This window comes from Durio zibethinus, chromosome 28, assembly GCF_047325235.1.
Source record: "Durio zibethinus cultivar Kanyao isolate XHJ-2024 chromosome 28, ASM4732523v1, whole genome shotgun sequence".
In the NCBI taxonomy this organism is placed as follows: domain Eukaryota; kingdom Viridiplantae; phylum Streptophyta; class Magnoliopsida; order Malvales; family Malvaceae; genus Durio; species Durio zibethinus.
Genome location: NC_143189.1, coordinates 5,708,390 through 5,720,064, shown reverse-complemented (window position 1 = coordinate 5,720,064; position 11,675 = coordinate 5,708,390). Strand labels below are relative to the sequence as shown.

General features: G+C 33.3%; 1 protein-coding gene and 1 pseudogene across 4 annotated transcripts; one reads left to right on the top strand and one right to left on the bottom strand.

Moving 5' to 3' along the window:
• Nucleotides 1-2: 2 nt before the first annotated feature.
• LOC111280489 (ubiquitin carboxyl-terminal hydrolase 6-like) lies at nucleotides 3-6,839 on the top strand. Of its 3 annotated transcripts, XM_022867943.2 has the most exons (18): nucleotides 3-97; nucleotides 920-1,065; nucleotides 1,239-1,274; nucleotides 1,379-1,486; nucleotides 2,277-2,377; nucleotides 2,486-2,612; nucleotides 3,055-3,114; nucleotides 3,208-3,275; nucleotides 3,572-3,622; nucleotides 4,115-4,223; nucleotides 4,632-4,720; nucleotides 4,939-5,008; nucleotides 5,204-5,284; nucleotides 5,370-5,465; nucleotides 5,555-5,603; nucleotides 5,970-6,089; nucleotides 6,185-6,259; nucleotides 6,673-6,839. In XM_022867943.2, exons 1-18 carry the CDS (start codon nucleotides 88-90, stop codon nucleotides 6,726-6,728), a joined length of 1,452 nt encoding a protein of 483 aa, XP_022723678.2. In that variant the 5' UTR covers nucleotides 3-87; the 3' UTR covers nucleotides 6,729-6,839. The 3 variants fall into 3 exon arrangements, with proteins under 3 accessions (XP_022723678.2, XP_089613484.1, XP_022723679.2); XM_089757358.1 differs by lacking the exon at nucleotides 920-1,065; XM_022867944.2 differs by lacking the exon at nucleotides 2,486-2,612 and having other exon boundaries at nucleotides 3,055-3,127.
• Nucleotides 6,840-8,772: 1,933 nt separating this feature from the next.
• On the bottom strand, nucleotides 8,773-10,537 carry LOC111280797 (dof zinc finger protein DOF3.1 pseudogene; annotated as a pseudogene). Its single transcript, XR_016335202.1, has one exon. The product of XR_016335202.1 is annotated as a dof zinc finger protein DOF3.1 pseudogene (transcript).
• Between the last annotated feature and the right edge of the window lie 1,138 nt (nucleotides 10,538-11,675).

Here is an 11,675-nt window from a genome sequence, read left to right as displayed (position 1 = left end):
ATATCGTAAAAATAAAATACTTTTCCCTTTCTCCAAGCTAAAAGAAAATAGAATTCTTTCTTGGTCGATCCCGACAGCAACCCAATCATGCTGACAGGTTCTACACTCCTAAGCTTTTTGCTGATTTTTTCCTCTTTCATTCATAGTTAATGCCTCATTTAGATATTACCTAGAAGGGGTTTTCATTTATGGTTTATTATTATTGCTGATTAATGGAACTGCTACAGCTTTTTTTCTCTTTTGGACTTCATTTTGGATTTGATGAAGTGGTTCTTCTTGGTTTTTCGGTTTTTTCATATGTTTGTTTTTTGGATTCGATTCTACGTTTCCATGTGATTTATAGGGGTTTTTGTTGTTGTTGTTGGGGATATACTAGCTGTTAAGGGACGAAGCTAATGTTGGTTTCCCTTGTCTTACCGTTTATTTTGAGGGCTCTAGTGTTCGTTTTTCTTTTTACAGTAAATATTATCGAGTATTGAGATATTTCATCAAAGCAATTGATTAAGGCGTCTATATTGCATAAAAAAAAACTTGAAGTTTATGTACTTGAATTTCGTGGATCCATGTATCATTTGAGAATATCCAATTTTTTAACTCTATGAATCACGTTTTGCTGATAGGACTGAGTTTTTAAATGTAAAAAATGGTTAGAGTTATAAAATGTATGGAGAAATTTAGATAGAGAATGTATTCACTTTGAGAAAAAGTGAAACTTTGAATTATATTAATACTTAAAAGCTTTGTGTTGCAAACTTTAGCAATGGGTTTGAGTGGTGGTTAGTTAGAGAAGGAATCAGCTGTCACTGTTGAAGCTTTATCTGTTTCATGGTGACCTTTTTTTTAACCCTGATAGTTAATGCTTTTGTATTTGATATTATAATGATTTTGGACTCTTACGAATTCTTTTTGAATGTTGTAGTTAGTGTGAAATGGCAAAAGGAAGTCTTTAAGGCTGTGGAAATTGACACCAGTCAGCCTCCATATGTTTTCAAGTGCCAGTTGTATGATTTGACTGGAGTACCTCCTGAAAGACAGAAGATTATGGTTAAAGGTGGCTTATTGAAGGTAATTGGGTGGGTTTGGATAAAAAAGCTAGAAAACTGCTTGATAAAGTGCTTTACCTGTTTAGTACAAAGACTAGAGATACATGCCCTTTATTTGTAAACTCATGGTTTTCTACTGTGACTATTTTGAGTGTGATTCATTAATTTCTAAAGCTTGTTCTTTTGACAATTTAGGATGATGCAGATTGGTCAACTGTTGGAGTGAAACAGGTGAACAATCTTGATAGCATTTACTTTTGTTTTTCTTCCGGTTCATGCTTGTGCACAGCTTCTTAACAAGCATGTTGTGCCTTGTGCCGTAATGTTTTTTCCAGGGTCAAAAATTGATGATGATGGGAACTGCTGATGAGATTGTTAAGGCCCCAGAAAAGGGTCCTGTTTTTATGGAAGATCTTCCAGAAGAAGAACAAGTGGTATCTTTGGTAAGTGCCAATTTCACTCCCTGTTTTTACTGTCCTTTTTCATGTTCTTCTTTTTCTCTTTTAACTGAAAAATATATTCCATTCTGATTATATAAAAAAATAATATGGTATTATTGTCTTGGTGTTGTGATTGTAGTTCGATTCCATTGTATGTCCAGCTTGTATCATGTTGTTAACCTACTTATGATTTATGCACTAGTCAATTGTTTGGTATTCGTCTGTTAATCTCATTGAACATTAAGAAGAGCTAAAAATCACTGACGTTGTTAGTTGACATGTATCTTTTAAAGAATTATAGTTTATTATATGGAGCCTATTCAAGATGTATCACAAGACTTGGATGAAAGCATTCTCTACATTGTTACTAGCTTTATCCTGCTTACCCCCCTAAAAAATATGGAAACAAAGGAACTCTTCCTCATATTAAAAAAATTTGATGGATTTGCCTGTTCTTGTATTAACATATGGTTTTAGATTTGCTAACTATTCTTATTCTCAAATTATGCTGGCCTGAGTTTCAGTTGTTTGACTTGAAGTGTATTGAAAACAATTTGTTATTCCGTTTTGGGGTGTTATGGATCAGGGGGGAGAGAGAATTGGCAAGTGGTGATGGTGATAACTTCACTGCTTTTTTGTTTAATTTTATTTTTTCTTCATTGCTTGTTAGTACAATTTACAATCAAGTGAAGTCCTAATCTACATAGTGGGTTCACTCTTGGTTTTTGTAATTTGTTCCTTTTCCCTAGCCTTGCAACTTAGGACTCTTACCTGGTTAATTTTTTTCTTTCAGGGTCATAGTGCTGGGCTATTTAATCTGGGAAATACCTGCTACATGAATTCAACAGTACAATGCCTGCATTCTGTTCCAGAGTTGAAGTCTGCTTTAACAAAGTAGGTTTTTCTTCTATACCTAACAATGTATTATGTGAGAACCTGGCACTATATTGTATGTTTTTCATACGATGTAAATGTAATGTATGCTGTATCGATTGTGATCAGGTATTCACATTCTGTAAGAAGCAATGATTTGGATCAGACTTCTCATATGTTGACAGTTGCAACTCGTGATTTATTTAATGAACTTGATAAAAGTGTCAAGCCAGTTGCACCAATGCAATTTTGGATGGTTTGTTCCCTTTTTTCCTTATCACGCATAATTTGAATCACCACATTCTCTCTGATCTGTGGAGCTCATAGGATATCACTAGATGGAATTTAGGTGGAATCCTTGTGTATAGCATGTAACGTGTTTGTAGGTGTACTAGGCTACATTTTGATATTTGCATAAGGTAAAGTACACAGAAACAGTTTAACACTGTGCCTTGTTTAACATTTCTGTTGCTGATTCTGTCGAACTCTTGTTCCTAGTGATTTAATCTTTTTCTTTTTTTTATCATTTAGTGCTGGAGCTTCATGCAAATATTTTTCTGTACTGTTGTAAACAGAGTTGTTTCACTGTTCTTCAAAGTTCATTAAAAGCTTTTCTCTTATTCTGCTTTGTTGCTATATGGAACTTAGTTCAAAGAAAAGTATGGAGAACTTATTGTTTTTATGTATCTTGGTTGCAGGTATTGCGTAAAAAGTATCCTCAATTCGGTCAGTTGCATAATGGTGTCTTCATGCAGCAGGTTTTTGTTTAAAGTTAATAATCTCCTGTACATAATACTCTTCCTGTTTTAGATTTGTTTATATGCTGATAAGTGGTTTGGAATTTTCTACAGGATGCTGAAGAATGTTGGACACAACTTTTATACACCCTTTCTCAGTCTCTTCGGTCGCCAGGTTCCAGGTAGTTTTCTTGTTCTTTTTTATTTAGATCACTAAGTTATGCTTGATGGCACGAGCTTGAGCAAATACGTGGTATTCCTGATAATTGAACAGTTTTAGTTTCATAGAAGCCTGTCACTTTCGCTTTATCAAACTTTTTCAGCAAAATTAGGGATCTTTTTTAATTTTGAGTAGTGTTAACTTGCATAGTTCTTTTGGTACTACAATGCTTTACTAGCATATATCTTCTTATTTATTAACCAACATCTATTTAGAAAAATAATACTAATCTCTCTCCTTTTTTTTTTCTTTTTACAGTGAAAATCTTGATGCTGTAAAGGACCTTTTTGGTATTGAACTTGCAAGCAGGTAGATATCTACAGATTTTATCATTGTTCTGTATTTTTATTTAACAATGACAATATCAAGTTAGAGGGTTTATATAAACCAATGCCGTATTCTGTAACTGTTGGATACTTGTTGGTGCTATTCATGCAAGAAATACAGAGAAAAGTAAACCATCAGTTACTAACTGGGGAAAAGATAAAGAAGATCAAATTTCAACTAGTCTAGACAAGCAAAACCAGAACATCCCTCGGCTTTTCATGCCTACATCAAAGTAGTTTATGCAGTTTCTAAGTTCAAGGGACATTAGGATTTTTGTGTTCATTATTTGGTTTATGTTACTTTTGAGATAATTATTTACCCAATATTCGGCTGATTTGTCCATATGCACCAAGTTTATGTATTACCTAGCAATGCATTGTGAAATTTGGTACCTTTCATTTTTTCTGCTTCTTTTTATATGAAGAGTTCTCGACAATTTACCCTTGTATTATCCAACCTGTGTTTAATTGCTAGCATTCATTGCCAAGAGAGTGGTGAGGAAAGCTCTGAGACAGAATCTGTTTATTCACTAAAATGCCACATTTCACAAGAGGTGAACCATTTGCATGAAGGTCTAAAGCATGTAAGTTATATCAGCTATATTCTTTCCTATTCTATATATGTATTAAGTATTGCATGCAGTGCTTTTCTTTTGATAGTCTTGTCAATTTTGTGGTCGAATAAAAAGATTCAATTTTAGGACAGTTATTGTGTTCAGTCCCCTCTTGCTGCTGATTTGACTTGTAATGTTTTTTAATCTATGTTTTTTAAAGAAAAAAATTGAATAACAAATTTATAATATTGGAATTATTTTATCCTTTCTTTCTCTGAGTAGGGGTTTATCCTAACCACTCTGCTGTGCTCATCAAGTTACAAATAATGTTGAAGTCTATTATTATTCATCCTTTTGGACCTTCAGAAGTATTCAGATGAAGAATCTTTTTCTTAATCCATTGATAGTGGGCATGATTAAAAAGGTTTCTCTATGTAGGGTTTGAAATCAGAATTGGAAAAGGCTTCTCCCGCTTTGGGGCGGAGTGCAACTTACTTGAAAGAGTCCCGAATTAATGGCTTGCCAAGGTAAGTAATGGCTTCTTTATTGTCCTCTTTATATATTGTACATTTTTACTGTAGTCTGCTAAAATATCACTTGACATTTCTTTCTGATGTTACCTCACTGATGTAGATTCCATTTGCTATTTTGATCTTCATACTTTCCATGTTTTCATCCATCCTTTTGAAGAGAAGAATGTTCTGGTAACCGTTTTGGTTTTGTTTTCTTTGGGTGAATTCTGAAGGTACTTGACTATTCAGTTTGTGCGTTTTTTCTGGAAGAGGGAATCAAATCAAAAGGCTAAGATTTTGCGGGTATGCAAATTTTGTTCTTTCTTGGTGTACATGTTTCATAAACAAATATTTATTTTTGAATTAACCAACAGGAGATAACTTGGTAAAGGCGCATAAAATATTGAGACCCTTCTGTCTGTTTATTGAACAATGTTGTATCTGTGTGTTGAACATTCAGTTCAATTGTATTACATGATATGGGTGTCCCTTTTTCAGAAAGTGGATTATCCATTGGAGTTGGATGTTTATGATCTGTGTTCAGACGAACTTCACAAACAATTGGAAGGTCCTCGCCAGGTAGCCATTTTTGCCTTGTTTTGATGAATAATTAAATTTTGGTTTGCAATCATTGAGCAATTTTTTCTTGATATGCAACTTTTAGCTTATGAGGGATGAAGAAGGTAAAAAGCTTGGTTTGAAAGCTAATGAGAAGAGCCGGAGCTCAAAAGATGATGATTTCAAGATGACTGATGCGGAGGTGACTAGATGATTTATCTTTAAGTGCAGGCTGAAATAGCGATCCTGAGTAGTTGTGCTTGATACAATTTTTCTATATTATGCATGCAGGGTTCATCAAATGCAATTGGAGAATCATCTGGGACTACATCTCAAGAAGGTAAAAACCCACTATGACCTGATCTTTTGTCACCCTAAACTGTTTGTTCAAGTACTCGATTGCAGTTTATTCTCCAGATATATATTATCAAATGGTTGCAGCGAACACAGTTTTTCTCTTTTATATGAATGCTTATTTGATGAATATTTAAGTTTTTAAAGCTAATTTTACAGGGATAAATTTCTGATCATCAGATTGTTATCAAGCTGCAATGTTTTAATAATTTTCTAATTCCTTACAGGGGATCTCTTGAATAGCATAATCTGAGCCCAAATTGTACACCATAATTCTTCTCTGTGAAGATGCAGTAATAGATGAGATACTTAAAACATTTTGATAGATTGATTTCTCACTTCAATTTTTCAGGGATTCCCGCTGACAAGGAAACACGTTTAACTGGGATTTATGATTTGGTTGCCGTTCTTACCCACAAAGGTCGAAGTGCTGATTCAGGCCATTATGTCGCTTGGGTCAAGCAAGAAAGTGGTCAGTTCCCTGGAATAGTTTGTTCGGAACTTTATTTCTATTCTATTTTTTATGCATTTATTGTTATATTAATAGCTGTAACTAATCAATCATAGGGAAATGGATTGAGTTTGATGATGATAACCCTATTCCACAGCGGGAGGAAGGCATTGTTAAACTGTCTGGAGGAGGTAATCTCAACCTCACTTTTGCAAATTCTAACCCATCTTGGTTTTCTTCGCTTGATCATAAGCCGGTCTATACAGTGGTGGATTCATTCTTTGAACTAGGGTATTCATGTACATCTCCAAAATTGAAAATTTTAAAAAATTTTTAAAAAGTACTCTCCTGGATATTCCTAAAATTTCTCTGGAGAAAATTGATAAATTTGTCAGATGTTTTTTCATATATATTTACAAGTGGATACTTTAAAAAACAATCTTAAATCTACCATTGAATCTATACCAACAAATTTAATGTGCTGATGCTTGGAATTGACAAGTCATCTCACTCGTTTACTGCTTACAAATAACATGCATCATTAATTGACCCCATTGTTTTCTAGGGTGTTCATCTTTTAACTGGTAATTTGTTTTCTTTTTAGGTGATTGGCACATGGCATACATCTGCATGTACAAGGCTCGTACTGTTTCAATGTAATCTTCTTTTTATATCAGAGTGTACTTTGATTTTGTTTTGTATTAAATGTGAAGCTTCTTCCTCTATTGAGATTCGTGAAATAGCCAAAGATTTTACGGAGTTTGTGTTGCACTTCTATACACTGTCACATTCATGCAGTTTTTAGGGTGTGCTTTAAATTGATTGAGTCTTAAATAATTTGACCGTATGTTGAATCAAGGTTGTCGAAATTTACAATAAGCTTAGTTTTGGGTCTCCTCAATTACTGCAGCTCTTTTCAAATCCTATTTTGAATTATACTAAAATGCTCCATGTTTTCTCCTGAGACATAAACAGTTATATGTGTTTCATGCCGCCCTATTTACAGAAATTGTTGATATGAAAAGCCATAAAATAGTTTTCGATCAAATAATATGAAAATGATATAAATAAAAATATGATAATTATATAAATTAAAATTTTAATAAAAATAAAAAATATTTTATATTTTTTATATTTATACAATTTGAAATATAATTTTTGTATAAAATATAAGAGTAATAAAAAGGATATTTAACACTAATTTCAAGCGTTAAAAGCAAGCAAGCCTCGAGTGTGTTAGATTTGATTTGACAGTCAGAGGAGAGGGCTCTTTCATTTTCATTTCCATATTAGCCATGATTTTGGTTGACTAGGCAGTGTAATCTGGTCAATATATATCTGCTCAGTGCTGTATCACATTAATTGTGCCGCAAGGAAAGCCAAGTCATAGCTTCTTACCCTTCAATTTTGGCAGCCAAATAAAATACAAAAACCATTGTATCCACGACGACTAAGCAAAATCACTACAAAATCTATGATTAAGAAGGAATATGTATGCCATTCCAAAAGAAGCTACTAGTTCTCATTTCATTGACGAGTGTCCTTTAAGTATGATACGAAATTGCCAACTGCTACCAATATATGAGGACCAGAGCAGCACAAAGCATCATTCTCTTTTTGGCCTCCAATGGCGATAATGCAGCTGCTCATTGATTTTTTTTCTTCATTTGGGTCCACCTCCTCAACTATATATAATGTAGTTTATATTTTTCTTTTCTCCATTTTTGCCAAAATGGATTAGGGAGAGCCCTGCTACAGGTGGTTGGTTGCAGTTGACATTGTTATACCAAAGGGGTGGTCCAATATTTCTCTAACACATTATAGTGGGTGGCCCATAAGGGCAGACATTGAGAGAGCAGCCAGCATTTGATGATTCAAACCCTTACTCATTCCTCTAAACCTACCATTTCTGCCACTGATTATAGGTACTAGCAGCCCTTTGCCAAATAAGACCCCTATCTGGCTAGAGCTGAATATGCTAAAGCAAAATCTGATTTGAACTTTGAAAGCCCCTATTGTATGTCCATAGACTATTCAACAGTAACCCTAGCACTAGAGCTCGATCGATATATTCATGTTTTTTGTAGAATGTACCACCACAAAGAAAGCATCCTCCCTACGTGAAAAGAGAGCAGATTGTGCTTGTCTACAACCCACAATTGTAATAATCTTTTTGTTTTCCGTAAAACGAATAACCTTGTTTTTTATTTGACAATTCGATTGCTCATAAATGATAAATATAATAAATTTATAAACATTTATTCTTTGTTAGTAATCATTTCTCCTTTTGTTATTGGTTTCTTTGTTAGTAAGATTGTTATGATTATGCTTAGAGAAATGTTAACTAGCGTTTATGTGCAAAATCCATTGCATGATCCATTTGGAAGTTGAGATATGTGGTCAAATATTATAAAAAAAATTTTATATAAAAAACTTAAAATTTAAATTTATTAAATATTATTTTTTAATGATGATTGAATGATACAACTTAAGCATTCACTATAAAAAAACTTAAAATAATATTGTTCTCTTAAAATAAATATTGAATCTTGACAAGTTAAAAAAGCAAAGGGTACAATAACAATCCATATCAATATCACAGTGAAGAGGAGAGTTCAATTTTGTCTAGCTCTCTTGACAAATTGAAAAAAAAGGGCAACATTGAAATAACAAACGATATCCCAATGAAGGGGAGAGTTCAAACTTGTCTAGCTATTGAAAGACAAACTTTATTCTTTAAACAAATAGAGCTTGAATTTTGGGGATTGGATTTCCCGTATCTTCTCCCACTCCACCAAATCACAAACAACAAAAAATTGCAAATCCCAAAAATATTTAAAACACAAAAAAGGCTATTATAGTTAAATGATGGGGTACTCTATTATAGCATCATTAAATACTACAAAATCATGAAATTATCTTTGACAACCTTAGCTTTTAATTACCAAGATAAGCACAATTAAGCATAAGAAAAGTAGGGAGATTAAATAAAAAGGAAAAACATTTTTTCTATCCCTGCTGATAACTTGAACCTGGAGTGTAAATAGCAAGATCTGGCCACCCATTGCTACCGCCAGTCCAACAATTTGTATCCCCACCACCCTGCAAACCCAAATAAGTGTTCACGTTGTTATTGCTCTCCCCCAATTCCGGATCCCGACCCGGACCCGGACCCGGATTCATTCTACGACCTGAATCCAAACTTCCTCCAAAATCACCCATTTGCACCGTTTTTAAACCCGACCCATTTGGATTCAACCCTTCTAGAAGGTTCCCAAACTGCCCATTCGACGCCAACAGCGAGCTAAAGCTCCCACCGATATCCATCATCTTCCTATCTTGATGATGGACCGACGAGACATACATCTGGGTCGAGTCGGCATCAGAACCCGAAATCTGAACCCCCGAGTTCAAAATAACCTGCTGGGGAATCGTAGAGGATGTTGTTGGCGGCGGAGAGGGGTCGGGGAGTTTTTGGTTTCGGGTCGGGTCAATAGCAGGGTTGGGCTGGCGTTTGGGGTTATTGTTGGAGGAGGAGGAGCGTTTGGTGTTCTTGCGGGTACCGCCACCGACAGGGATGTTACGAAGGGCGCCACCTTTGGTCCAGTAACGGCGGCAGTTCTTGCAGAAATGGCGGGGCTGAGACAAGTTGTAGTTGTTGTAGTAACAGAATTTAGTGTTGGTTGACTCACATCGTGGGCATTTTAGCTGCTCTTGCTCTGGAAAAACCGGTGCTTTCATTTGTTGAAACCCCGTCGGGTCTTGCATTTTTATTACTTCTTGTGATCTCAAAAGGAGCAAAAAGGATTACTTTTTTGGCTTTGGGAGGATCAAAATACTTCAATCTTAAGCTCAAAAGTATCACTTTTTGATTGAATTTGATGATCAAGCTTTGTTTTCTTTGGAGAAAATTGGGTTGAGTTGTTGAGGTGAGAATGGAATTGTAAAAGTCAGCAAAGAAGAGCCTTGAGAATCTGAAAGCGGTGTGCTTTTGTTTCAAGCAATTTAAAAGCTATTATCCTTTAAAGCCTGTGAAGTGGCAAAAGGGCCAAGCTGGTGAAACTGAAAACAGGACAAAAAGGAAGAATAATATTTGTTGGGATTCATACAAACACATGAACCCTCTTACAAAATGCAAAACATTCAACCTCCATAAAAAATAGAGAACCAGACCAGAAACCAAAGCCAGAAGAAAGGACTAAGTGAGCAATGAACTTGATCGGTTCCGAATCATGGAAATTTATAAAAGAGAGGAGACAACCATCAACCTAATTTGTCGGAATTCGAAGATTGAAAGACGCTGAAAGATTGAAAGAAAGATATTTGGGTGTTGAAATCGTTGAAGAGGAAGAGACTGATAATTCTGCTCGTGTGTCAATCCGCTTAGTGACCACTTCAAATAGGGACCAGACCAGACATTGGTTCAAGGAAGCTTGATTTCTTTAATTCTTTATTAACAGACCCACAAAAGGAAAAAAAAAATTCCACTAATCTAGCAATTAATTAAAAAATAATATTTGTGAACAGTGCCATAATATTCTTATGGCTAGATACTTTTGGGAATGTTGCTAGTGATCTTGTTTTACATTTATGTTCAAATGCTCATTTCCTTTTTTTTTTATATATATATATATATTTTTACAAATATTTATGCGTTGGAGAAACAGCAAATGTCAACCGGAATGATTAACTATTTCACTATCCTCACACAAATGATTAATTTGGCATGCGATTATTTAGGCTTTATTTAATAAGAAATGTAGACAGAAATAAGAATAAAAACGTTGTTAATTTAATTATTAAAATTTATAATTATTTGTTTATTTTGTAATTTAATTATTAAATTAATAAAATTTTCATTCTTATTTTTTTTATCTTTTGAATCAAGTAAATTTTTAATCTTATAATATTTTTATTTACATATAGATTTAATAAAAAATTTTAAAAAACTTAACAAAAGAAACTCATAAATAAAAATATAATCAAATCAAAAATAAAAATATTTTATTTTATTTATTATATATTCGTTTGATTAATAAATTTTAAACTGTTATTTGTAATCTCTTTTAAATTTAAAAAACTCACACTATAAGCTAAGAGTGAATGAAGTATATATATATATATATATATATATATATATATATATAAAGGACAAATATTTACCAATAAAATAATTAATATTTATTAAGAATATACCATAAAAATAAAATAATATATATATATATATATGTATACACCTCTCATGCTATATAACACTATAGAATAAACACTTAATCAAATCTAAAAGCAATGAAAAAACACATTTTTAAAAAATATACATAGATTTTAAAATTTAAATATCAATATTTATATTTTTTTATTTTAATACTAAAGTTTCATTTGTAAAATAATTAAAATAAAAATCTTGAGATTTGATTTATTGACAAATTATGTAATATTTAATAATAAATATAAAATAAAATAATAATATTTTTAAATGAAATCATATTAAGCCACAATCTTCATCAAGTGAGCCACCTAAGCCACGCCAAAAAAGCCAACTCTCCCAAGCCTGCGTGTAAATAAAGCAAGTTCCCCTATGAGGGCATCATTTTAGATTACTGTAGC